Consider the following 27,480-nt stretch of genomic DNA (forward strand, 5'->3'; position numbering starts at 1 on the left):
GCGCTGTGCTGGGATTCGCTGCTGCTGCTGCAATGCGCTGTGCTAGGATTTGCTGCTGCAATGCGCTGTGCTAGGATTCGCTGCTGCAATGCGCTGTGCTGGGATTTGCTGCTGCAATGAGCTGTGCTGGGATTTGCTGCTGCAATGCGCTGTGCTGGGATTTGCTGCTGCTGCTGCTGCTGCTGCTGCAATGTGCTGTGCTAGGATTCGCTGCTGCAATGCGCTGTGCTAGGATTCGCTGCTGCTGCAATGCGCTGTGCTAGGATTTGCTGCTGCTGCAATGCGCTGTGCTAGGATTCGCTGCTGCAATGCGCTGTGCTAGGATTCGCTGCTGCTGCAATGCGCTGTGCTAGGATTTGCTGCTGCAATGCGCTGTGCTAGGATTCGCTGCTGCAATGCGCTGTGCTAGGATTCGCTGCTGCAATGCGCTGTGCTGGGATTCGCTGCTGCTGCAATGCGCTGTGCTGGGATTCGCTGCTGCAATGCGCTGTGCTATGATTCGCTGCTGCAATGCGCTGTGCTAGGATTCACTGCTGCAATGCGCTGTGCTGGGATTCGCTGCTGCTGCTGCAATGCGCTGTGCTAGGATTCGCTGCTGCTGCAATGCGCTGTGCTAGGATTCGCTGCTGCAATGCGCTGTGCTGGGATTCGCTGCTGGTGCTGCAATGCGCTGTGCTAGGATTCGCTGCTGCTGCTGCAATGCGCTGTGCTAGGATTCGCTGCTGCAATGCGCTGTGCTGGGATTCGCTGCTGGTGCTGCAATGCGCTGTGCTAGGATTCGCTGCTGCAATGCGCTGTGCTAGGATTCGCTGCTGCAATGCGCTGTGCTGGGATTCGCTGCTGCTGCTGCAATGCGCTGTGCTAGGATTCGCTGCTGGAATGTGCTGTGCTGGGATTCGCTGCTGCTGCAATGCGCTGTGCTAGGATTCGCTGCTGCAATGCGCTGTGCTGGGATTCGCTGCTGCTGCTGCTGCAATGCGCTGTGCTGGGATTCGCTGCTGCAATGCGCTGTGCTAGGATTCGCTGCTGCTGCTGCAATGCGCTGTGCTGGGATTCGCTGCTGCAATGCGCTGTGCTGGTATTCGCTGCTGCTGCAATGCGCTGTGCTGGGATTCGCTGCTGCAATGCGCTGTGCTAGGATTCGCTGCTGCAATGCGCTGTGCTAGGATTCGCTGCTGCAATGCGCTGTGCTAGGATTCGCTGCTGCAATGCGCTGTGCTGGGATTCGCTGCTGCTGCTGCTGCAATGCGCTGTGCTGGGATTCGCTGCTGCAATGCGCTGTGCTAGGATTCGCTGCTGCTGCTGCAATGCGCTGTGCTGGGATTCGCTGCTGCAATGCGCTGTGCTGGTATTCGCTGCTGCTGCAATGCGCTGTGCTGGGATTCGCTGCTGCAATGCGCTGTGCTAGGATTCGCTGCTGCAATGCGCTGTGCTAGGATTCGCTGCTGCAATGCGCTGTGCTAGGATTCGCTGCTGCAATGCGCTGTGCTGGGATTCGCTGCTGCTGCTGCTGCAATGCGCTGTGCTGGGATTCGCTGCTGCAATGCGCTGTGCTAGGATTCGCTGCTGCAATGCGCTGTGCTGGGATTCGCTGCTGCTGCTGCTGCAATGCGCTGTGCTGGGATTCGCTGCTGCAATGCGCTGTGCTAGGATTCGCTGCTGCTGCTGCAATGCGCTGTGCTGGGATTCGCTGCTGCAATGCGCTGTGCTGGTATTCGCTGCTGCTGCAATGCGCTGTGCTGGGATTCGCTGCTGCAATGCGCTGTGCTAGGATTCGCTGCTGCTGCTGCAATGCGCTGTGCTGGGATTCGCTGCTGCAATGCGCTGTGCTAGGATTCGCTGCTGCTGCTGCAATGCGCTGTGCTGAGATTCCTCTTCACACTCTCATCCCATTTGTATGGTTCTTATATTTAGTGTTCTATTCATTGTTAACGTGATTTAATATTGTAGATATGACTATATCTTTTCCCATGATATTTTTGACCAGAGTTTAATGCTATAGGACACTTAATATATTGTAATTATTCAAATACATTCTTTACTTCAGATTGCTTCTTTTCTCTCCCTGGGTGTGTGGGTGTCTCTTATCCATGGGGAAATGGCATTGCTGTTCCCCCACGGACAGGTCTTGCTGCACACCCCTACGTGCGCGCCATAATCCTATGATCACATCTGGCTGCGTTAGAAAGCTCGTCCCTTTGTCATGTAATTAAACAGTACGCGCTACAATGTTTCAATGAGCTGCTGTGATCACGTGATAACGTGGACGCGATCATGTGATTGCGCTGACACGGAGGATTGGGACACAACATTTCATTTAAACGTTTTCCTCTTAAGGCAAAAACGTGCGTTGGGTTCGGAATCAGAGTAACTTAGCGCTCCCTTCAGCGCCAGGAAACACTTTGCATCCTGTGATCCACGTGAATGTTTCCCGGGCCTGCAGGGCGTCTTATAGGCCCATATTTACTAAATGGTGCTTTGCCATATTTGTTTTTATTTAATACTTTGTGCGCATCTCTTCGTTAGCGCTGTGTGTGTCTCTGTGTGTTTGTGTCTGTGTGTTTGTGTCTCTGTGTGTTTGTGTCTCTGTGTGTTTGTGTCTGTGTGTGTTTGTGTGTATTTATATATACATTTATTCTTTCAGGAACCAGTGTGTATCTGGGAGTGCTGAATTCTGCGTCTGCTTGTAGTAAAACCTCTAAGGTAAGGGCTATTAAACAACGCCATCCGAATGTATGGTGTATACCCAAACTATTCCCCCACACTTTCTGACTGATTCTGCCATTGTTATACGTGTATCTTGTACTGTTGGTTATGGTTTTATCACATGGGGCATTGTTCGACCAAAATGCAAGTCAAGTGTTTTTTGTGTGTCTCGTGTTTTTTGTATTAATGATACTATGTATGTACTGTATGAAGGTGTGTAATAACAAGTACAGTACAATCTCGCAGTGGATACAACACAATGGACCAAGTCATACTATCAAAAGAAGCCCATCTGCTATTGATCTTTATTTAACATCTACCTGGTATGAGCTGAATAGGCAGACCCCTCCCGTAATTGTTAGTCAAGTGAAAATGAGTTAGCGTATTTAAGTGAGTCTTTCTTGGGTCTGAGCCATATGGCTGTGTCACATAAAGTGTCTGTGGAGTTAATACTGGGGTTAGAATTGGAGTTGAATACTACAGGAAGATCTGGACTCTGCACCTCAAAAACAACTACAACCTTGTAACTGTGAGAACGTGACTTTCTTCATGCTGCGATGATCTGCACTCTTCCTATCCTCCAATACCTGGGACGTCTCTCCTCCTGCATCTCACCCTGCCCTCCCTATTGTCTTTTCTGTTTAATGTTTCCTCCCCGCCGCCTGTGCCCATACACGGCACCATTATTTATACACAACTTCCTTACCCCTCAATAAAAAGCACCCACGCAAATCCTCTATTCACACCCTCTATCTCCTCCTTCCTCCTGCTGGGGATCTCTCTCCCGAACCCAGACATACACGCACCTGCTCTCTCCCCGGGATCCTGCGACGCATTGCGCGGGTGCTATCCTGCTCTCTCCCCGGGATCCTGCGACGCATTGCGTGGGTGTTATCCCGCTCTCTCCCTGGGATCCTGCGACGCATTGCGCGGGTGTTATCCTGCCCTCTCCCCGGAATCCTGCGACGCATTGCGTGCGTGTTATCCCGCTCTCTCCCCGGGGCCTGCGACGCATTGCGTGGGTGTTATCCCGCTCTCTCCCCGGGATCCTGCGACGCATTGCGCCGGTGTTATCCTGCTCTCTCCCCGGCATACTGCGACGCATTGCGTGCGTGTTATCCCGCTCTCTCCCCGGGGCCTGCGACGCATTGCGTGGGTGTTATCCCGCTCTCTCTCCGGGATCCTGCGACGCATTGCGCCGGTGTTATCCTGCTCTCTCCCCGGCATACTGCGACGCATTGCGTGCGTGTTATCCCGCTCTCTCCCCGGCATACTGCGACGCATTGCGTGGGTGTTATCCCGCTCTCCCCGGCATACTGCGACGCATTGCGTGGGTGTTATCCCGCTCTCCCCGGCATACTGCGACGCATTGCGTGGGTGTTATCCCGCTCTCCCTGGCATACTGCGACGCATTGCGTGGGTGTTATCCCGCTCTCCCCGGGATCCTGCGACGCATTGCACGGGTGTTATCCCGCTGTCTCCCCGAGTGTTATCCCGTGTTTCTGAGTTCCTACATGTGTGATCAGCGTGGCCTGGAACATATAATACGCAGACACACTGTGTAACCGCATGCGCAGTCCGTCATACGCACTTACTTATCTCGTGCTGTGTTTGCGCCGCTCTCCCGTCTCCCGATATCGTAGGTAACATTGATAGCTGCAGGTGTCCCCTCTGCTCCCTGTACACAGTAGTTTGAACCATGACCTTGAGTGTGGCCCACAGAGGTCACCTGCTGCCTTTCCTATAGGATGTGTACAGCGTGACACTCCTACATTCCTAATCACGTCACTGGTCCCTGTGGGCTGAGAGTTCGGCTCCTCCTCTGTAGCCCTGGCTTTTAACCCTTTAAGTGCACTAAGTCACTGGGCCAAGCTCTCCGGTATCGCCTTTTAATGCACATTTTGTGTGTGGGGTGGGGGGAGATCACCCTTCACTAACGTCCCCGTCACTGGCGACCGGTCGCGACCGTGATCACAACCCCAATAGATTATTGCGATCCCTGGAAGTTTTCCAACAGCAAAAGGGTTAAAGGAACAGTACAGAAGAAGCCAGCCATAGAAAGAGTGTTTACCTAATAGTGTAATCTAATCTGCTTCCATTGCAAAGATTCAGTCCTCCATGAAGATACAAACCCCGGGTAGCTGCCCTGAATGCATGTTAACAAGTTAATAATCTAATTGGCTTCCTTAAACAAATGTTACCGTACTAAGGAAAAAAATATTTTCCTGCTTTTATTTAATTTAATTAATTACAAGTTCAATGTCTTTGGGTCCTCTAAATTGGGGAGTTTGTCTATAAAAGTGTTTTCTCAACTCGTATCCCACCCCGTCCTTATCAGAGAGGCGATAAAGATCAGGAGAAAGGGGGCTTTGCCTGGGCAAAGACACTGTGATATCACTCAGGAGATGCAAACAGAGGAAATCCCTAAGTCTCATGTCGACATGTTTACAACCCAACGTGTATGTATCAGGTGTTGATGAAGGCATCAATCACCCAGATGTCACCACGTCACCAGTATCAGAGGGACTGCCCCTTTAATGCATGTTGGTATCCTGGGAATATGTACTACATCTTGTCGGGACGCTGGACTCCAGCACGGGAACTAGTTCTGCACATCGGTGGGTCATTGATGACCCAGGATCCCAGCGCCGAGCAATGTCTCACCCCCAACAACGCTTTTATTTACCATCGAAATGTTAAAGGTCGGAAAAAACCCAACAATATAAAAATCCGCGTCCATCAGCCTTATTTAACCTATTAAATGCAGATATAGTCGCGGGTGAAATAACGCTCCTTTTTCACGCGTGGCTGAACACGATGGTGTCTCCCGCGGGCGTGGTGACGCAGTAATGGCGGCTGCATCTGTGTGTCACTGTGCGCTTAGTTTGCGTTTGTCTTAGGCAGGACGGTTCCTGGAACCGTTGGGGGCCCTTGTGATGTAGTGCGGTCCGGGCTGCCCTATTAATGCCCGTTCCCGTCACTGGGGGGGGGGGGGGGGGGGGGGCACGACAGCTCCATCTCTACCCCAAGTGATGGGTCACATGACTGCGTACGCCAGCGGCGCGGTAGTCCGGCCGGACCTACAGGACTGTTACAGGCAGAATACACCCCAAATTATTAAGTGCTCGAATTATTTATAGAAATGTAAATTTTTTAAGCATATTGATGACGAACATAAATCAAATACATTTATGTAAAAGCATAAAAACATTGTGAAATATTACAACAGGAAGTCTCAATGTTTCCCCTGTGGTGACATCACTTGTGGTACAGGAAGGTGTCACAACAATGTCACGTCACAACTTTCAGCTGTCCCCATATAATAGGAACATACAATGGAAGTCCATGATCTAGCAGGCTAAGAAAATCCTGCTGCTTCCAAACACGCAGCCCCCCACCCCATCCGCCAAACGCCCTCCACCCCATCCGCCAAACGCCCCCCACCCCATCATCCGCCAATACCCGCCACCCCCCCATCATCCGCCAAATGTGCTGCCCCCCATCTGCCAAACGCCCCCCACCCCATCCTCCAAACGCCCCCCACCCCATCCTCCAAACGCCCCCCACCCCATCCTCCAAACACGCCGCCCCCGCCAAACACGCCGCCCCGCCAAACGCCCCCATCCGCCAAACGCCCCCATCTGCCAAACGCCCCGCCCCCCACCCCATCTGCCAAACGCCTTGCCCCCACCCCATCCGCCAAACGCACCAACCCCACCCCATCCGCCAAATGCCTCGCCCCCCACCCCATCCACCAAACGCCTCGCCCCCATCCGCCAAACGCCCCGCCCCACACCCCATCCGCCAAACGCCCCGCCCCCCCCATCCGCCAAACGCCCCCACCCATTCGCCAAACGCCCCCACCCATCATCCGCAAACACAAAACCACAACGGGTGGCCACCTTGAGAAAGCGTCAGTGCGACGCGAAACGATCGACGGTGGTGGGCGCTACTCTGTGACGTCATCCCACGTGTCAGTGCGGCGGCGTGCAGACACTATTTGGCAGCCTCCCTCTGTACTTTCAGTGCGGAGAGCTGCCGTTTTACTTTCCAGGTACCTGGTCAGTTTACCCCACCCGGCAGCTCACGTCCTGTGGTGTTCATGAATACACCACGCCGGGTGGGTTTCTGTAGCGTGCACACTCATCTGAGCTGTAATCTGTTTGTATTATGTGGCAGCCACTCATGTAAACTTTACCTCAGACTGATATTACAGGAAACTGCTGCCGAATACGATCATTGGCTTCAGATCATCTAGACTGGCTACTTACACAATACTGACCAGAGTTACATGTCTGTACACTTTTCGTTGGGGTTATATATTTTAGTATACAATCTTTATATACCACATACTAACGAATTAGTTATTACTACTATTATGCAACCGCTGCCTTCATAGAGTAACTGAGCAGCAGTGTATTTCACCGTACACTGCTCTCATTGGAGTTTGGTATTTTGATGCTACTATATACCACTGTCAGTCTGTTTGAATGGATACTCTGTCTGCGAGTAATTTATACAATGAATCCAGGGTTCTCCACTCAACAGTCACATAATCCTAGCTACACTGTAGCCCAGTTTTTGGAGACTATTTGAATTTTATTTGCGTTGCTCACAAGGACTATTCGTTTTTGCATATCTCGTGAATAGAGTGTAAATACTATGAATTTGGCAATAATTAGCCCTTCGTATTCACTGTATCAGGCTGCACTTAGTACACTTGATTGGAATATTGTTCCTATATCATCACCTATCAACAAGGGCTCTTTGCAATGACTCCCTTTGCTGTTTGTCTTTGCAGCCTGTGTTGTACACCTTTATGAGTGACAATCCTATCAGGACTGGTTTGGAAGGTGTGAGATTGTTATATACATTACATACATATACCACACCTTTCCGTACCTATATATATACTCACCACCCTGAGGCACCGTTTGTATTTGCACTAGATCATTTCAAGGTGCCAGTCCCCAATAGTCCCTCTGTTTACCACCCCTATCAGTGTGTTATCTGATTGTGTGCCTATCAGTGTGTTATCTGATTGTGTGCCTATCAGTGTGTTATCTGATTGTGTGCCTATCAGTGTGTTATCTGATTGGGAGGTGGTTTGTTTAATACTTGTTTTAACTATTAGTGTTGTGTGTTTGCTTTTTTAAGTGTATATTCACTTATTATTTCATATACCAATAAAGGTTACGTTTTATTCAAAACATATTATACTATTATCTCACGAGTGCTAGTCGTATAGGGGTCTTTTTCACTTGTTTAGGCAAGTGTATTTTCTGTCAAATATACTGTCTGCAACAAAACCCCAAAGCCCCAATGCAACATCCAGATTACAAAGGTCACGGCCACTCTGCTGGTCTATTGTGAACCAGTATCAGTTGTTTGGAGGTCAGTGACCTCTCCTCCCTGGGGTCAGCGACCTGTCCTCCCTGGGGTCAGCGACCTGTCCTCCCTGGGGTCAGCGACCTCCTCCCTGGGGTTAATCTCACTTCTCCACACTTTATAAATTGCAGGTTTTTTTCATGCACCTGTGGAAAACTGGTCTATTAAGACCTTTCTCCCTGTGCTAATACTGCCCCGTACTACTCGCTGCCTGAGTGCTAATACTGCCCTGTACTACTCGCTGCCTGAGCGCTAATACTGCCCTGTACTACTCGCTGCCTGAGTGCTAATACTGCCCGTACTACTCACTGCCTGAGCGCTAATACTGCCCGTACTACTCACTGCCGGAGCGCTAATACTGCCCATACTACTCGCTGCCTGAGCGCTAATACTGCCTGTACTACTCACTGCCTGAGCGCTAATACTGCCCGTACTACTCACTGCCTGAGCGCTAATACTGCCCGTACTACTCACTGCCTGAGCGCTAATACTGCCCGTACTACTCACTGCCGGAGCGCTAATACTGCCCATACTACTCGCTGCCTGAGCGCTAATACTGCCTGTACTACTCACTGCCTGAGCGCTAATACTGCCCGTACTACTCACTGCCGGAGCGCTAATACTGCCCATACTACTCGCTGCCTGAGCGCTAATACTGCCCATACTACTCGCTGCCTGAGTGCTAATACTGCCCGTACTACTCACTGCCGGAGCGCTAATACTGCCCATACTACTCGCTGCCTGAGCGCTAATACTGCCCATACTACTCGCTGCCTGAGTGCTAATACTGCCCATACTACTCGCTGCCTTAGTGCTAATACTGCCCGTACTACTCACTGCCTGAGCGCTAATACTGCCCGTACTACTCACTGCCGGAGCGCTAATACTGCCCATACTACTCGCTGCCTGAGCGCTAATACTGCCCTGTACTACTCGCTGCCTGAGCGCTAATACTGCCCGTACTACTCGCTGCCTGAGCGCTAATACTGCCCGTACTACTCGCTGCCTGAGCGCTAATACTGCCCGTACTACTCGCTGCCGGAGCGCTAATACTGCCCGTACTACTCGCTGCCGGAGCGCTAATACTGCCCGTACTACTCGCTGCCTGAGCGCTAATACTGCCCGTACTACTCGCTGCCGGAGCGCTAATACTGCCCGTACTACTCACTGCCTGAGCGCTAATACTGCCCGTACTACTCGCTGCCTGAGTGCTAATACTGCCCCGTACTACTCACTGCCTGAGTGCTAATACTGCCCTGTACTACTCGCTGCCTGAGTGCTAATACTGCCCGTACTACTCACTGCCTGAGTGCTAATACTGCCCGTACTACTCACTGCCTGAGTGCTAATACTGCCCTGTACTACTCGCTGCCTGAGCGCCAATACTGCCCTGTACTACTCGCTGCCTTAGTGCTAATACTGCCCTGTATTACTCGCTGCCTGAGCGCTAATACTGCCCGTACTACTCACTGCCTGAGTGCTAATACTGCCCTGTACTACTCGCTGCCTGAGCGCTAATACTGCCCTGTACTACTCGCTGCCTTAGTGCTAATACTGCCCTGTATTACTCGCTGCCTGAGCGCTAATACTGCCCGTACTACTCGCTGCCTGAGCGCTAATACTGCCCCGTACTACTCGCTGCCTGAGTGCTAATACTGCCCCGTACTACTCGCTGCCTGAGTGCTAATACTGCCCGTACTACTCACTGCCTGAGTGCTAATACTGCCCGTACTACTCGCTGCCTGAGTGCTAATACTGTCCCGTACTACTCACTGCCTGAGCGCTAATACTGCCCGTACTACTCGCTGCCTGAGTGTTAATACTGCCCGTACTACTCGCTGCCTGAGTGCTAATACTGCCCCGTACTACTTGCTGCCTGAGTGCTAATACTGCCCTGTACTACTCGCTGCCTGAGTGCTAATACTGCCCCGTACTACTCTGCCTGAGTGCTAATACTGCCCGTACTACTCGCTGCCTGAGTGCTAATACTGCCCCGTACTACTCACTGCCTGAGTGCTAATACTGCCCGTACTACTCGCTGCCTGAGCGCTAATACTGCCCGTACTACTCGCTGCCTGAGTGCTAATACTGCCCCTACTACTCGCTGCCTGAGTGCTAATACTGCCCCGTACTACTCGCTGCCTGAGCGCTAATACTGCCCCGTACTACTCGCTGCCTGAGTGCTAATACTGCCCCGTACTACTCGCTGCCTGAGCGCTAATACTGCCCTGTACTACTCGCTGCCTGAGTGCTAATACTGCCCTGTACTACTCGCTGACTGAGCGCTAATACTGCCCCGTACTACTCTGCCTGAGTGCTAATACTGCCCGTACTACTCGCTGCCTGAGCGCTAATACTGCCCCGTACTACTCGCTGCCTGAGCGCTAATACTGCCTGTACTACTCGCTGCCTGAGCGCTAATACTGCCTGTACTACTCGCTGCCTGAGTGCTAATACTGCCCGTACTACTCGCTGCCTGAGTGCTAATACTGCCCCGTACTACTCGCTGCCTGAGCGCTAATACTGCCCGTACTACTCGCTGCCTGAGTGCTAATACTGCCCCTACTACTCGCTACCTGAGTGCTAATACTGCCCCGTACTACTCGCTGCCTGAGCGCTAATACTGCCCCGTACTACTCGCTGCCTGAGTGCTAATACTGCCCCGTACTACTCGCTGCCTGAGCGCTAATACTGCCCTGTACTACTCGCTGCCTAAGTGCTAATACTGCCCGTACTACTTGCTGCCTGAGCGCTAATACTGCCCCGTACTACTCTGCCTGAGTGCTAATACTGCCCTTACTACTCGCTGCCTGAGCGCTAATACTGCCCGTACTACTCGCTGCCTGAGTGCTAATACTGTCCCGTACTACTCGCTGCCTGAGCGCTAATACTGCCCCGTACTACTCGCTGCCTGAGTGCTAATACTGCCCCGTACTACTCGCTGCCTGAGCGCTAATACTGCCCCGTACTACTCGCTGCCTGAGCGCTAATACTGCCCCGTACTACTCGCTGCCTGAGCGCTAATACTGCCCCGTACTACTCGCTGCCTGAGCGCTAATACTGCCCGTACTACTCTGCCTGAGTGCTAATACTGCCCGTACTACTCGCTGCCTGAGTGCTAATACTGCCCCGTACTACTCGCTGCCTGAGTGCTAATACTGCCCCGTACTACTCTGCCTGAGTGCTAATACTGCCCGTACTACTCGCTGCCTGAGTGCTAATACTGCCCCGTACTACTCGCTGCCTGAGTGCTAATACTGCCCCGTACTACTCGCTGCCTGAGCGCTAATACTGCCCGTACTACTCGCTGCCTGAGCGCTAATACTGCCCCGTACTACTCGCTGCCTGAGCGCTAATACTGCCCCGTACTACTCGCTGCCTGAGCGCTAATACTGCCCTGTACTACTCGCTGCCTGAGCGCTAATACTGCCCCGTACTACTCGCTGCCTGAGCGCTAATACTGCCCCGTACTACTCTGCCTGAGCGCTAATACTGCCCGTACTACTCGCTGCCTGAGCGCTAATACTGCCCCGTACTACTCGCTGCCTGAGTGCTAATACTGCCCCGTACTACTCGCTGCCTGAGCGCTAATACTGCCCGTACTACTCGCTGCCTGAGTGCTAATACTGCCCTGTACTACTCGCTGCCTGAGTGCTAATACTGCCCGTACTACTCACTGCCTGAGTGCTAATACTGCCCTGTACTACTCGCTGCCTGAGTGCTAATACTGCCCGTACTACTCACTGCCTGAGTGCTAATACTGCCCGTACTACTTGCTGCCTGAGTGCTAATACTGCCCGTACTACTCACTGCCTGAGTGCTAATACTGCCCCTACTACTCGCTGCCTGAGTGCTAATACTGCCCGTACTACTCACTGCCTGAGTGCTAATACTGCCTGTACTACTCGCTGCCTGAGTGCTAATACTGCCCGTACTACTCACTGCCTGAGCGCTAATACTGCCCGTACTACTCGCTGCCTGAGTGCTAATACTGCCCCTACTACTCGCTGCCTGAGTGCTAATACTGCCCGTACTACTCACTGCCTGAGTGCTAATACTGCCCGTACTACTCGCTGCCTGAGTGCTAATACTGCCCGTACTACTCGCTGCCTGAGCGCTAATACTGCCCGTACTACTCGCTGCCTGAGTGCTAATACTGCCCGTACTACTCGCTGCCTGAGTGCTAATACTGCCCCGTACTACTCGCTGCCTGAGTGCTAATACTGCCCCGTACTACTCGCTGCCTGAGTGCTAATACTGCCCTGTACTACTCGCTGCCTGAGTGCTAATACTGCCCCGTACTACTCTGCCTGAGTGCTAATACTGCCCCGTACTACTCGCTGCCTGAGTGCTAATACTGCCCCGTACTACTCGCTGCCTGAGTGCTAATACTGCCCCGTACTACTCTGCCTGAGTGCTAATACTGCCCCGTACTACTCGCTGCCTGAGTGCTAATACTGCCCGTACTACTCGCTGCCTGAGTGCTAATACTGCCCGTACTACTCGCTGCCTGAGTGCTAATACTGCCCGTACTGCTCGCTGCCTGAGCGCTAATACTGCCCCGTACTACTCGCTGCCTGAGTGCTAATACTGCCCCGTACTACTCACTGCCTGAGTGCTAATACTGCCCGTACTACTCACTGCCTGAGCGCTAATACTGCCCGTACTACTCACTGCCTGAGTGCTAATACTGCCCCGTACTACTCGCTGCCTGAGTGCTAATACTGCCCCGTACTACTCGCTGCCTGAGTGCTAATACTGCCCGTACTACTCGCTGCCTGAGTGCTAATACTGCCCGTACTACTCGCTGCCTGAGCGCTAATACTACCCCGTACTACTCGCTGCCTGAGTGCTAATACTGCCCGTACTACTCGCTGCCTGAGCGCTAATACTGCCCCGTACTAATCGCTGCCTGAGTGCTAATACTGCCCGTACTACTCGCTGCCTGAGTGCTAATACTGCCCATACTACTCGCTGCCTGAGTGCTAATACTGCCCGTACTACTTGCTGCCTGAGTGCTAATACTGCCCGTACTACTCACTGCCTGAGTGCTAATACTGCCCCGTACTACTCGCGGCCTGAGTGCTAATACTGCCCTGTACTACTCTGCCTGAGTGCTAATACTGCCCGTACTACTCGCTGCCTGAGTGCTAATACTGCCCGTACTACTCGCTGCCTGAGCGCTAATACTGCCCCGTACTACTTGCTGCCTGAGCGCTAATACTGCCCCGTACTACTCGCTGCCTGAGTGCTAATACTGCCCCGTACTACTCTGCCTGAGTGCTAATACTGCCCGTACTACTCGCTGCCTGAGCGCTAATACTGCCCCGTACTGCTCGCTGCCTGAGTGCTAATACTGCCCCGTACTACACGCTGCCTGAGTGCTAATACTGCCCCGTACTACTCACTGCCTGAGTGCTAATACTGCCCCGTACTACTCGCTGCCTGAATGGTAATACTGCCCAGTAGTACTCGCTGCCTAAGAGCTAATACTGCGTGTAGTACTCACTGCCTGAGTGCTAATACTGCGTGTAGTACTCACTGCCTGAGTGCTAATACTGCGTGTAGTACTCACTGCCTGAGAGAGGAATCCTCATGATCTCTTATTTTTTTTTCCTCCCCCAAAAGAAAACAAACCAGTTTTTCGAGCATGCCGCTGTCCTCGCCTAACCTCCGTATTACACCGCTCCTAAACCTCGGCTAACCTCCGTATTACACCGCTCCTAAACCTCAGCTAACCTCCGTATTACACCGCTCCTAAACCTCAGCTAACCTCCGAATTACACCGCTCCTAAACCTCAGCTAACCTCCGAATTACACCGCTCCTAAACCTCAGCTAACCTCCGTATTACACCGCTCCTAAACCTCGGCTAACCTCCGAATTACACCGCTCCTAAACCTCAGCTAACCTCCGTATTACACCGCTCCTAAACCTCAGCTAACCTCCGTATTACACCGCTCCTAAACCTCTGATAACCTCCGAATACACCGCTCCTAAACATCAAACCTGTACATTAACTTGTAGGCGCAAAACAGGAAAGGACTAATCCAGTCTCCGGTGTGCGAATCCGTGAATTTTCCCCAGTAATTTAATTAGGAGAACAATAATAGTGCAACCGCTGTGTGTGTGTGCGTGTGTGTGCATGTGTGCGCGTGTGTGCGCGTGTGTGTGTGTGTGTGTGTGTGTGTGTGTGTGTGTGTGCGTGTGTGTGTAGCTCTTCACCTGAACAATTAGATTAGTCTGCATGTGTTGATTTATATATAATATATATAACGCATGATTTCTGTACTTTTACTTGTACAACATGGTTTTTGTGTGTGTGTGCGCGCACGCGCTTTAAAGCTGTGCAATGCAGCAGACATAAACTTATAGGGGACCATGTCATGGTTTTGAAGCAAAAGGTGGCATTGTGTGCTCATTTGCATGCCATTTCCCAGAATCCCTTGCTGCAGTGGAAGCACTGTGTGCTGGGTGATAATGGTGAAAGGCGGGGTTGCAGACCTGTCTAAGACATGCAAATGAGCATACAGTAATATTTCCATTTGCTATATGCTTTACTGTGGAGGTTTTTTGTCACTTTTTTGACGCACCATAACCTAACTGTGTGTGTATATATGTGTGTATATATATCTATATCTATCCATATATATATATCAATGAAAAGAAAAGCGTCCCAACTCAGCATTTCAAGTATACTCAGAACAAATATCAAAGAAAATTATGATTTATTTAACAGCACAAATAATCAAACATAAAATACAAAAAATATTAAAACAAACCCTGACATACTCCTGTGATAGAATATGTATCAGACAGGGGAAATCCCCTTTGAAGATACTGATGGACCCCTAATACCTTGTTCTGAGTATACTTGAGTGCTGAGTTGGGACGCTTTTCTTTTTCTTTTCATTGTTATATTACTGCTAGTCCCTAGCACCGTTAGTGGTTATTATATTACTAATTTAAGTACTCATTATTTGCTTAGTCTGTTGCAGGCAGTTTGTCTTGTTTATTTATATATATATATATATATATATATATATATATATATATTATATATATATATATATATATATATATATATATAGACCAAACGATACCGGTTGCAACACTATCAAGGGACAGCACGCAGGTAAGTAAATCAAAAATGTTCTATATTTGATAGAAGACACAAAAACCAACGTTTCGGTCCCCCAGTATATATATTCTTAATATAGATATTGATAGAGATAATGTGTGTGATATTACCCCTTCTCTCCCTTCTGCTGAACCGTGGCCTCCCCAATGATCTTCCAGACACTGCGGCTGTGAGCCTCTCTTCTTGCTCCAACAAATTGTTCTGATTTAATATCCCATGGTATCCAGTTGAGTAGCATCTTTGTCCAACTATGGTAATTTCTTCTTGCGATATGTCCGTCCCACGGTCATTTTAAATTCTTCCCCCTTGGGATGATGTCACAAACTTTTGTTTGGTTTCAAACCCATTCATTCTTTTTCCTGTCTATCGAGTAATAATCAGCATGCATCTCTCCATACTTCTTTGCGTTGTCTGAAGCTTCTGGTTTGTCTCCGTATTTAGGGTCCGAGTCTCACATCCGTAAGTGAGCACGGGCTGAAAACGTTCCTCTTGGCTCAGTGGACGGATCCCTTTCAAGATTGAATTGTCTCTTTCAAACGCCTCCATCCCATCTTCATTCCGCTATTGATTTCTTTTGAAAGGTTCCCTTGGCCGTGGTAGACATAGTCTTCAACTACTAGTTCTATTCCATTTATTTCGATCTTTGTAGAGGTGACACATTTGTTGAACATCACTTTGGTCTCGCTGAGATCCTTTCTTACTCGCTCTGCCAAGTTTTCCGATTTGTTGCTGGAGGATTTCTGGACATGTGGCAAAAATAAGTCATCTGCAAATCGTAGGTGACCCAAGTAATAACAGTTGGTTATGATTCTTTTTTTCTTCCCAATTCAATGTCTTCAACAATGATTCACGTGTTGCTGTGAAAAGATTTTGTAATATGGTGTCTCCCTGCTGCACTCCCTCACTGATCCTGGTGACACGGTGTCTTCCTGCCGCACTCCCTCACTGATCCTGGTGACACGGTGTCTTCCTGCCGCACTCCCACACTGATCCTGGTGACACGGTGTCTCCCTGCCGCACTCCCTCACTGATCCTGGTGACATGGTGTCTCCCTGCTGCACTCCCTCACTGATCCTGGTGACACGGTGTCTTCCTGCCGCACTCCCTCACTGATCCTGGTGACACGGTGTCTCCCTGCCGCACTCCCTCACTGATCCTGGTGACATGGTGTCTCCCTGCCGCACTCCCTCACTGATCCTGGTAACATGGTGTCTCCCTGCCGCACTCCCTCACTGATCCTGGTGACACGGTGTCTCCCTGCCGCACTCCCTCACTGATCCTGGTGACATGGTGTCTCTCTGCCGCACTCCCTCACTGATCCTGGTGACACGGTGTCTCCCTTCCTCACTGATCCTGGTGACACGGTGTCTCCCTGCTGCACTCCCTCACTGATCCTGGTGACACGGTGACTCCCTGCCGCACTCCCTCACTGATCCTGGTGACACGGTGTCTACCTGCCGCACTCCCTCACTGATCCTGGTGACACGGTGTCTCCCTGCCGCACCCCTCACTGATCCTGGTGACACGGTGTCTCCCTGCCGCACTCCCTCACTGATCCTGGTGACACGGTGTCTCCCTCACTGATCCTGGTGACACGGTGTCTCCCTGCCGCACTCCCTCACTGATCCTGGTGACACGGTGTCTCCCTGCCGCACCCCTCACTGATCCTGGTGACACGGTGTCTCCCTGCCGCACTCCCTCACTGATCCTGGTGACACGGTGTCTCCCTCACTGATCCTGGTGACACGGTGTCTCCCTGCCGCACTCCCTCACTGATCCTGGTGACACGGTGTCTCCCTCACTGATCCTGGTGACACGGTGTCTCCCTCACTGATCCTGGTGACACGGTGTCTCCCTGCCGCACTCCCTCACTCATCCTTATTTTCATGTAATCTACAAACCACATTGGGCAGCAGATGTGGATCACTTGCCTCATTTATTTGATCCTTTGGCGCTTCCTTTTGTAATTAGGATTTAGCCTTACGTCTGTCCCAAGCATGTTTGAATTCTCTCCCTGTATTATCCTCTACCACCTCTGTTGGAAGGCTATTCCACGCATCTAGCACGCCCTTTCTATAAAGAACTTTCTCACATTACCCCTTAGCTGCCACCCTCCCGCTTCAGAGAATTGCTCGGTTGATGCGGCATTTTCGTAAATGTTCCATATAGTAACAACGTCTGCTTCTTCAACACTTTGTCTTCTTAATAGGCCACATTTAAAACCGCTGAGGTGGAGACAGAATCAAATGCTTTTTCGCAATCTATGAATCCTAAAATGAGTGGTAAATGGCGTTCATTACTTCGGGAAATTACTTTTTGTACGACTTGGACGTGGTCCATTGTGTTGTATCGGAAATGAGTCCGGTGTGGGGCTCAGACTACATATAGGCTACAAAAAAGTGCGTAGAGTATGAATAATATAATGTCCGGATCGCCTTAAGTCACATATGTCAGATATCCATCTCAATATGCGAGGAAGAGATGGAGTCCAGAGTATCCCCACATGTTACAGCGCAATAAACAAACTCCTATAAGCACTATTAAACAAACGAGTTCAGAGGGCAACTTGCATGGAGACAGAGACCTGATGAACGCCCTCTCCATGGTCCGGCAGATCCAAGGTGGTCAATGTCCGTTTTGTATAGAGATCCTACGTCGTCCGGGTAAGGCACGGAGCTCAACCACCATAGGTAAAAATCATAAACCAGATCGGGGGGGGGTGAATCCAGTTTAAATGGATTATCACGCTTTATCAATGTATAAATATGCTGCTTTGTACCTGCAGCTTGATAAAGCGCGATAGGGCAAAACGAGTAGGTGCGTTTTTAAACCTTAACCCATCTATTTGGGGGGGGGGGGGGGGGGTTTGTGGGTTTACATGAGTAAGGGCCTTCCATACATCACAGGACATACTTCTGCTTTTTAAAAAGTCAGTCCTACGTAGGAGCAACGGCACCTCATGGTAGTGACATGCTTAACGGGTTAAAGGGTTTTTGATTGGTGGGGTGCGACCTGCTTTTTTAGGATGATTGAATGTAGTTACTTTTCTTAGCAAGATTCACAGTGCCCAAAGCAAGTTGTTCCATCACAGGGCAGTTATCTGACGCGTGTAGCGCAGCAGTACGTTATTTTAACTTCGCTGTGCTTGGGGCGCGTTAAGTTGACCCTGTCGTAGTTTCAACCACGTACACGGTCCCTTTTATGCGTGTTCACGAGCTTTGTCACGTCTCTGCCACGGATGGTATGTAAGCACCCCTGGCTAAGCCTCCAGTGCGAGCCGTCTGTAATTACAGGGCCGCCCGGCCTGTTCACATCAAACAAGACGAGCGTTCCTGCCAGAAAAAGGCGGCTGCTCCTCTCTCTACAGGTTCAGCCCCTCCTCGGACCAAAGTGAATGTCCCAGAGGTTACAAGGGCCAATTCCTCCACTATGACCTCTTTTGAAAGTGAGCACAATGTGAAGCCCTTTAGAGACAAGGCTACGTGATCCGTCGGTCCCGGAGGTTCCGTATCCATGGTGCGGCCGGAGGCTCTGACACGAATGGTTAAGACTGTATTAGAGTTTTCACATGGCAACTTCTGCTGTGTATTCTGTCTCCGCTCCAGCACAGAGCTGTTTTGTATGCAGAATACCAACGAACGTAGCAGGAAAACATGTATTTGTTGTCCAGAAAATGTTCTCGAAAGGTTTACTAATGTCAGAGGTGCCTCGGCAAGTTCTTAGGTTATGTGCCGCCCTTAGGCAAGGGCACCGCCTCACCCCATAGGTAGGAAGCAGGGGGTCTCCGTAGCTGAGCCCCATTCATTTCAGCCCCGGGGTCCCCCTGCTTCCTGAGATACCAACCTCCTTAGGGGGTGCCGGTATCTCCTGCTCATGTTTAAATGTCCCAATCACACGGGCCAATAGGAATCCGTGATGTCACCCCTTGCGGCTTCCTGTGTTGGCCCATGTGACCCTGAGCAGGAGATACCGGCACCCTCTGAGGAGGTAAGTATCTCAGGAAGCAGGGGGTCCCCGAGGCTGAAATGAATGGTGCTCAGCTCAGGAGACTCCCTGCTTCAATCCCACTCCTATTACAAAGAAAAGGAAAGCGGGATTACTGCTGCACTTTCTCTTTCTTGCGGTACCTGCTTACGTTACCACCCTGGCAGCTATATTCATTTAGGTCTTGGGTTCGTTTTTTTAAAGAATAGACTACAGAGTTCAATAAAAATAAAATGAAATTGGGGAGAAATCGTTAGTACATAAGTTATCATAAAGGGAGATCTAAACCTTAAAAAAAAAAAAAGCCAGGTCATTTTTATACAAAGCAGAAAAGTTTTCTCAAATCAGGTTTTCAAACGTTTTTTTTTATTCAATTTTTGTTGTTATAAATTTGCTGCTTTCTACAATATTCCACAGTACATGAAAGGTTGTACACGAGGTCCTCGTTTTACAACGCTTCGCTTTCCAACGAATGGCTTATCCAACACTATGCAATGCACACCTATACCGAGGACTGCCTGTACACACAATGTTCAATTCAGACCGAAAAATCACCTATACGTTGTATATTGTAGTTATCTCAACAGGGAGCGCTCGATTTTATCGAAATCTATTTCAAGGAGTTGTGTTTTTTGCTTGTTCTTTGAGTGTAGCTTCTCCACCGTCCTGTTTGTGTGTGTCCCAGATGCTTCATTTCGTTTTCTCAGTCCTTTCTCTCTCTATTTTCGGTTTCTTAATGTGTATCTAGAGCATTAAATCTTCCCCAGAGGGCTTCTTTTCCTGCCTCCCATATTGTGGCTGGAGTTATACCCTCTGTATCATTAAAGGAGATATAATCTTCCCGGCAGGAACGTATAAGAGACCATGGCAGCGGCGGTATATCATGCTCCCCTTTATGGAGTGAGATAGATATCATAGCATGGTCAGGGAGAGGGATCTCGCCAATATCACATGATTTGATATTTGCAATCTGGTTTGAATCTACTGTACTACAAATCGATTGATCGATTCTTGAGTATGTCTTATGTTTAGGGGATTAATATGTATAGTCCTGGTAACTGGGATATAGGATATCAATTAGCCCAAACATCAATGAGCGTGTTTTCAGAGTTAAGTTTAAGTAAACCTTGTCTTTGAATCCAGGTGATTTAATTAAAATCCCCTCCTATAATGATTAACCCTGGGGTTTCCTGTTTGATTAGCGAAGTTAGCGTGTTGAAAAAATGGAAGCGCCCATCGTTGGGTGCATACTGTAGATATTTGAGGGTTATAGAATGGGATTCTATGGAGCCACGGATGATAATCTAGCGTCTCTCTTTGTCAATAAGGTAATCTGAGATCACCAATGGACATGTTTTAGGTATTAAAATGGTGAGACGTCTTGTTTTGGAAGAAAAAACAGAATTCTCGCTCGCCACCCAATTTCTGAAGAAACTTAGTTTGTTAAACAGTAAGGTGTGTTTCTGGTGAGAAAACAATCCCCGAATTCTCTCTCCGAAGGGCAGAAATAATTAGTTTTCGTTTAATTAGGGAGTTTAAACCCCACACATTTAAGGATAGACACATCACTAGTATCATTATGAACTATAAGGTAAACCAACAGATATTGGTTGTCCCCCCGGCCGGTCCCAGGCCACGTCCAACTTGTACCAGAACTCCCATACATTTATACGAAAAGTGAACCGGTTCGAAAAGCGATGTATTGTTACCAAGCCTCTGAATCCATCAATCCATCCATCCATCCATCGGGATCGATTGACACCCAATAAACATTCATACAAACACGAAACCTTATATAAGGTATGGCCCTATAACGGGGGCAGTAATCCTGTAGAACCTTATTGGTGATTTACGCCACCAGAGCACCGTAATTATCAACCCACATTCCTGACCTTGTCCCTGGTAGGGTTGATGCAAAAAGTCCAATGCAAAGCCATCTGCTTTTATCAACCTTCGACTGAGACCTTGCCCTCTTCCTCAGAGAACAGGAATTTTCTTTTCATTGTGTTGGGTGTGCATAAGTTTCACCATACCATGGGGCCACCTTAACTCCAGCTTTCATAAGCCGTTCTCGCCATTGGAGCATCTCTTCTTTTCCGTGAGGTTTCAGCACTGAAGTCGGGGAAGATCATGGTTTTGTGCTGTTGGTGGGATAGTTGCTGCTGCCAGGTCATCTTAAATATGGTTTCTTTACTCTGGTAATGCAGCAATTGAATTAGGATGGGTCTAGTTCAAAACCTGGCGTCTGGAGGTCATTTCCTACAATCTCATCCAACAGGGTTCGGGCAAATTTGATCATCGGGGAGCCTTTTATGGATCCTTCAGACACCAAAACAATCCTTAGATTTGACCGTCTCACGATTTTCGTAGTCCTCATTTATCTTTGATCTTGGGCATCTTGCTTTCAATTGAAAGATATGTCATGTATTTCTTGAAGTTGCATTTCAGTTCCCGTGACTCTGTGGTCCTTTTCAGTGCGTCTTACATACAGCAGGTCCAATTTAGAGTCGACAGTAGCCACTTGTTGGGTTAGATCTTTATGGTTGGTTTGCTGTTCCTTTAAAAGGATATGTTGAAAATCAGATCTTCCAGCTGCCCCTGAATTTTCCGAATCCTCTATTTCCGAATTAATGTGATTGGGGGGGGGGGGGGAGAGGGGGAGGAAATGGGGGAATACTAGTTACCCTCAGCAAGTCCTAGATGGGTTTGGACTGTCCATCTCCTTTAGATTTGCCCATTTTATCGTGCCAGGGAGGGTTATAAGTAGTTTACAGAGAGGGAGAGGTAATATAGGTCGTTGTAAAAGGGTGCGCTAGAAGCCTGTCATACCCCAAGCATCTTCTTAGGGGATTACATTCACCTTTTTAAATAATCAAATGTGTTATTTAGCTGCAGTCTTTTGGATGAGTTGGGTGTGGATGCTGTGTGCAGTCAGTACCTCGCCTCACTGTAATCTCTGAGGGCCTCCCCTCCAGGTTCTCAGCGCTGGGAGGTACAGGTAGGATGTGAGGAGAGGGTGAGGAAAGGGGGGGATGTGGGTGCCATGTTCTCCCTTGTTTAGAGTCCCAGCTGAAGTGAAAACCTCATCTTAATTGCCTTACAACGCTAATAAATCAAATGTTATCTTGAAATGTTATGTTTAGTTCATTACATTCATTTACATTAAACCTGTGTCTTTACTATGCTGCAACATCTCTCATATCACCTCGCCTTCTTTCTCTCCAGCCCCCCCTCTCTCCTGCCCCCCCTCTCTCCTGCCCCCTCTCTATCTCCTGCCCCCTCTCTTTCTCCTGTCCCCTTCCCCCTCTCCCTCCTGTCTCCTTTTCTGTTTCTCTTGCTGTGTTTGTTTACCTGTCTGTCACCCGCCCTCTCTCTCTCTCTCTCTCTCTGTCTGTCTCCCTGTGTTTGTTTACCTCTGTCTGTCTCCTACTCCCCTCTCTCTCTGTCTGTCTCCTGCCCCTTCTCTTCCTTCCCCTCTCTCCCACCCCCTCTTTCCTTGTCCCTCTCTCTAGCCTCTCCTGTCCTTTCTCTTCTGTGTGTTTCTCCCTCTCCTGCCCCCCCTCTCTCTCTCTCTCTCTCTCTCTCTCTCTCTCTCTCTCTCTCTCTCTCTCTCTCTCTCTCTCTCTCTCTCTCTCTCTCTCTCTCTCTCTCTCTCTCCTGCCCCCCCCTCTTTCTCATCTGCCCCCCTCTCTCTCCAGCCCCCTCTCTCTCCTGTCCCCCTCTCTCTCCGTCCCCCTCTCTCTCCGTCCCCCTCTCTCTCCTGTCCCCCTCTCTCTCCTGTCCCCCTCTCTCTCCTGTCCCCCTCTCTCTCCTGTCCCCCTCTCTCTCTCCTGCCCCCTCTCTCTCTCCTGCCCCCTCGTCTCTCTCCTGCCTCCTTCTCTCTCTCTCCTGCCCCCACTCTCTCCCTCTCTCCTGCCCCCCACTCTCTCCCGCCCCCCACTCTCTCCCTCTCTCCTGCCCCCCACTCTCTCCCTCTCTCCTGCCCCCCACTCTCTCCCACCCCCCCACTCTCTCCCTCTCTCCTGCCCCCCACTCTCTCCCTCTCTCCTGCCCCCCCCTCTCTCTCCTGCCCCCTCTCTTTCTCTCTTGCCCCCCACTTTCTCTCTCCTGCCCCCCCCCCTCTCTCCTGCCCCCTCTCTCCTGTGTGTGTTTCCTGCCTCTGTCTCCTATCCCTGACTTGGTAAAGCTGATATGCAGACGTTGAAGCTAGAAATAACGGTGTGGGTTGTATGAAACCCATGCTGTGCCCTCTGTTAATGTACATGGTACTGTACATGGCATGCAGCGTCCTTAAACCTCGTGTCCTGTGTGAGAGGCGGCCCTGGCGGGAGGTGTCTGTTAGACAGCCCTGGGGCACAAAGTACAAATACTTATCTGTTCCGTAGTAAAACCTGTTGTTTGACTGCTCCACGTGTATATAAAAGCAGCGCTGTGTAATCCGCTGCACTTCTCAAGCCGCTTCCCGAGAGCACGTCCCACAGTATGTACCTGCCCTGCCAATGCCTCTTCTTTCTCCCTCCAATCCCCCCTCTTCTTTCTCCCTCCAATCCCCGCTCTTCTTTCTCTCTCCAACCCCCCTCTTCTTTCTCTCTCCAACCCCCCTCTTCTTTCTCTCTCCAATTCCCCCTCTTCTTTCTCCCTCCAATCCCCCCTCTTCTTTCTCCCTCCAATCCCCCCTCTTCTTTCTCTCTCCAACCCCCCTCTTCTTTCTCTCTCCAATTCCCCCTCTTCTTTCTCCCTCCAATCCCCCTCTTCTTTCTCCCTCCAATCCCCCCTCTTCTTTCTCTCTCCAACCCCCCTCTTCTTTCTCTCTCCAATTCCCCCTCTTCTTTCTCTCTCCAATTCCCCCTCTTCTTTCTCTCTCCAACCCCCCCTCTTCTTTCTCTCTCCAATTCCCCCTCTTCTTTCTCTCTCCAACCCCCCTTCTTCTTTCTCTCTCCAATCCCCCCTCTCTCTCCTATGTAATGTTCCTGTAATTAACCCCTTCCCTGCTGCACACACACAATGTATTGCAATGCATTAATGCCACTAACGCAGTGGTACTTGGTTGTGAGGAAGAGCGCGATTCTCTGCAACGAGGCCCTTTTGTGCAGGGTTACTGCAGAGTGTGTGGGTGCCTTGCAGACACTATTGGTGCCGCGCCTGGTTTGCAGACACTATTGGTGCGCGCCTGGTTTGCAGACACTATTGGTGCGCGCCTGGTTTGCAGACACTATTGGTGCCGCGCCTGGTTTGCAGACACTATTGGTGCCGCGCCTGGTTTGCAGACACTATTGGTGCCGTGCCTGGTTTGCAGACACTATTGGTGCGCGCCTGGTTTGCAGACACTATTGGTGCGCGCCTGGTTTGCAGACACTATTGGTGCCGCGCCTGGTTTGCAGACACTACTGGTGCGCGCCTGGTTTGCAGACACTATTGGTGCCGCGCCTGGTTTGCAGACACTATTGGTGCGCGCCTGGTTTGCAGACACTATTGGTGCGAGCCTGGTTTGCAGACACTATTGGTGCGTGCCTGGTTTGCAGACACTATTGGTGCCGCGCCTGGTTTGCAGACACTATTGGTGCCGCGCCTGGTTTGCAGACACTATTGGTGCGCGCCTGGTTTGCAGACACTATTGGTGCGTGCCTGGTTTGCAGACACTATTGGTGCCGCGCCTGGTTTGCAGACACTATTGGTGCGCGCCTGGTTTGCAGACACTATTGGTGCCGCGCCTGGTTTGCAGACACTATTGGTGCGCGCCTGGTTTGCAGACACTATTGGTGCGCGCCTGGTTTGCAGACACTATTGGTGCGCGCCTGGTTTGCAGACACTATTGGTGCCGCGCCTGGTTTGCAGACACTATTGGTGCGCGCCTGGTTTGCAGACACTATTGGTGCGCGCCTGGTTTGCAGACACTATTGGTGCCGCGCCTGGTTTGCAGACACTATTGGCGCGCGCCTGGTTTGCAGACACTATTGGTGCCGCGCCTGGTTTGCAGACACTATTGGTGCGCGCCTGGTTTGCAGACACTATTGGTGTCGCGCCTGGTTTGCAGACACTATTGGTGCGCGCCTGGTTTGCAGACACTGTAACCCCCGCAGCTAATCTTATCACCGCATTTAGAACTGCCAGATCCTTAACCGCTATTTCTTCTGCTGCGGCCGTCCAGAGAGGTGGGAGCACCCAGCGCCCCCCCCCCCCCCCCTGCCACATAGGCACGGCCAGTGCCCACGTGAGAGAGACACGAGAAGCATTCACCTTACATTGGATTTTGCTCAGGGAGAAAAAATCCAAAAGAGGCGTGTGGCAGCTTGAACCGAGAGGTGGCGCGCGGAGGCCAGTCTGTGTATTCTGGGCACTGATTAGGAGAGAGGCGGTGCGCGGAGGCCAGTCTGTGTATTCTGGGCACTGATTAGGAGAGAGGCGGTGCGGGGAGGCCAGTCTGTGTATTCTGGGCACTGATTAGGAGAGAGGCGGTGCGGGGAGGCCAGTCTGTATATTCTGGGCACTGATTAGGAGAGAGGCGGTGCGGGGAGGCCAGTCTGTATATTCTGGGCATTGATTAGGAGAGAGGTGGTGCGGGGAGGCCAGTCTGTATATTCTGGGCACTGATTAGGAGAGAGGCGGTGCGGGGAGGCCAGTCTGTGTATTCTGGGCACTGATTAGGAGAGAGGCGGAGCGGGGAGGCCAGTCTGTGTATTCTGGGCACTGATTAGGAGAGAGGGGGTGCGGGGAGGCCAGTCTGTATATTCTGGGCACTGATTAGGAGAGAGGCGGTGCGGGGAGGCCAGTCTGTGTATTCTGGGCACTGATTAGGAGAGAGGGGGTGCGGGGAGGCCAGTCTGTATATTCTGGGCACTGATTAGGAGAGAGGTGGTGTGGGGAGGCCAGTCTGTATATTCTGGGCACTGATTAGGAGAGAGGCGGTGCGGGGAGGCCAGTCTGTATATTCTGGGCACTGATTAGGAGAGAGGCGGTGCGGGGAGGTCAGTCTGTGTATTCTGGGCACTGATTAGGAGAGAGGCGGTGCGGGGAGGCCAGTCTGTATATTCTGGGCATTGATTAGGAGAGAGGTGGCGCGGGGAGGCCAGTCTGTATATTCTGGGCATTGATTAGGAGAGAGGGGGTGCGGGGAGGCCAGTCTGTGTATTCTGGGCACTGATTAGGAGAGAGGCGGCGCGGGGAGGCCAGTCTGTGTATTCTGGGCACTGATTAGGAGAGAGGCGGTGCGGGGAGGCCAGTCTGTATATTCTGGGCATTGATTAGGAGAGAGGCGGTGCGGGGAGGCCAGTCTGTATATTCTGGGCACTGATTAGGAGAGAGGCGGTGCGGGGAGGCCAGTCTGTATATTCTGGGCACTGATTAGGACTGAGGTGGTGCGGGGAGGCCAGTCTGTATATTCTGGGCACTGATTAGGAGAGAGGCGGTGCGGGGAGGCCAGTCTGTATATTCTGGGCACTGATTAGGACTGAGGTGGTGCGGGGAGGCCAGTCTGTATATTCTGGGCACTGATTAGGAGAGAGGCGGTGCGGGGAGGCCAGTCTGTATATTCTGGGCATTGATTAGGAGAGAGGCGGTGCGGGGAGGCCAGTCTGTATATTCTGGGCACTGATTAGGAGAGAGGCGGTGCGGGGAGGCCAGTCTGTATATTCTGGGCACTGATTAGGAGAGAGGCGGTGCGGGGAGGCCAGTCTGTATATTCTGGGCACTGATTAGGACTGAGGTGGTGCGGGGAGGCCAGTCTGTATATTCTGGGCACTGATTAGGAGAGAGGCGGTGCGGGGAGGCCAGTCTGTATATTCTGGGCATTGATTAGGAGAGAGGCGGTGCGGGGAGGCCAGTCTGTATATTCTGGGCATTGATTAGGAGAGAGGTGGTGCGGGGAGGCCTGTCTGTATATTCTGGGCACTGATTAGGAGAGAGGTGGCGCGTGGAGGCCAGTCTGTATATTCTGGGCACTGATTAGGAGAGAGGTGGTGCGGGGAGGCCAGTCTGTGTATTCTGGGCACTGATTAGGAGAGAGGCGGTGCGGGGAGGCCAGTCTGTATATTCTGGGCACTGATTAGGAGAGAGGTGGTGCGGGGAGGCCAGTCTGTGTATTCTGGGCACTGATTAGGAGAGAGGCGGTGCGCGGAGGCCAGTCTGTGTATTCTGGGCACTGATTAGGAGAGAGGCGGTGCGGGGAGGCCAGTCTGTATATTCTGGGCACTGATTAGGAGAGAGGCGGTGCGGGGAGGCCAGTCTGTATATTCTGGGCACTGATTAGGAGAGAAATGGCGCGGGG

The 27,480-nt window shown here is 51.0% G+C and overlaps 1 protein-coding gene across 7 annotated transcripts in view; it reads left to right on the forward strand.

Annotated features, from left to right (window-relative positions):
- The window catches only part of LOC142465628 (pyruvate carboxylase, mitochondrial-like), a 248,894-nt gene that overhangs the window by 72,489 nt on the left and 148,925 nt on the right, over positions 1 to 27,480 (forward strand). For 5 of the 7 annotated variants that reach the window (XM_075569741.1, XM_075569744.1, XM_075569743.1 and 2 more), the window contains exon 2: positions 2,645 to 2,703. The exons of 1 other annotated variant lie outside the window; for it this stretch is intronic. Coding sequence is in view for 1 of the 6 variants with exons in the window: in XM_075569740.1 (XP_075425855.1) it covers positions 2,645 to 2,703 (59 nt within the window). In the remaining 5 variants the exon portion in view is untranslated. Of the gene's footprint in view, positions 1 to 2,644; positions 2,704 to 23,631; positions 23,698 to 27,480 lie in introns of those variants that run through there. One more of the 7 variants, XM_075569746.1, reaches the window with a different exon arrangement.

This window comes from Ascaphus truei, chromosome 14, assembly GCF_040206685.1.
Source record: "Ascaphus truei isolate aAscTru1 chromosome 14, aAscTru1.hap1, whole genome shotgun sequence".
NCBI classification, from domain to species: Eukaryota; Metazoa; Chordata; class Amphibia; order Anura; family Ascaphidae; genus Ascaphus; species Ascaphus truei.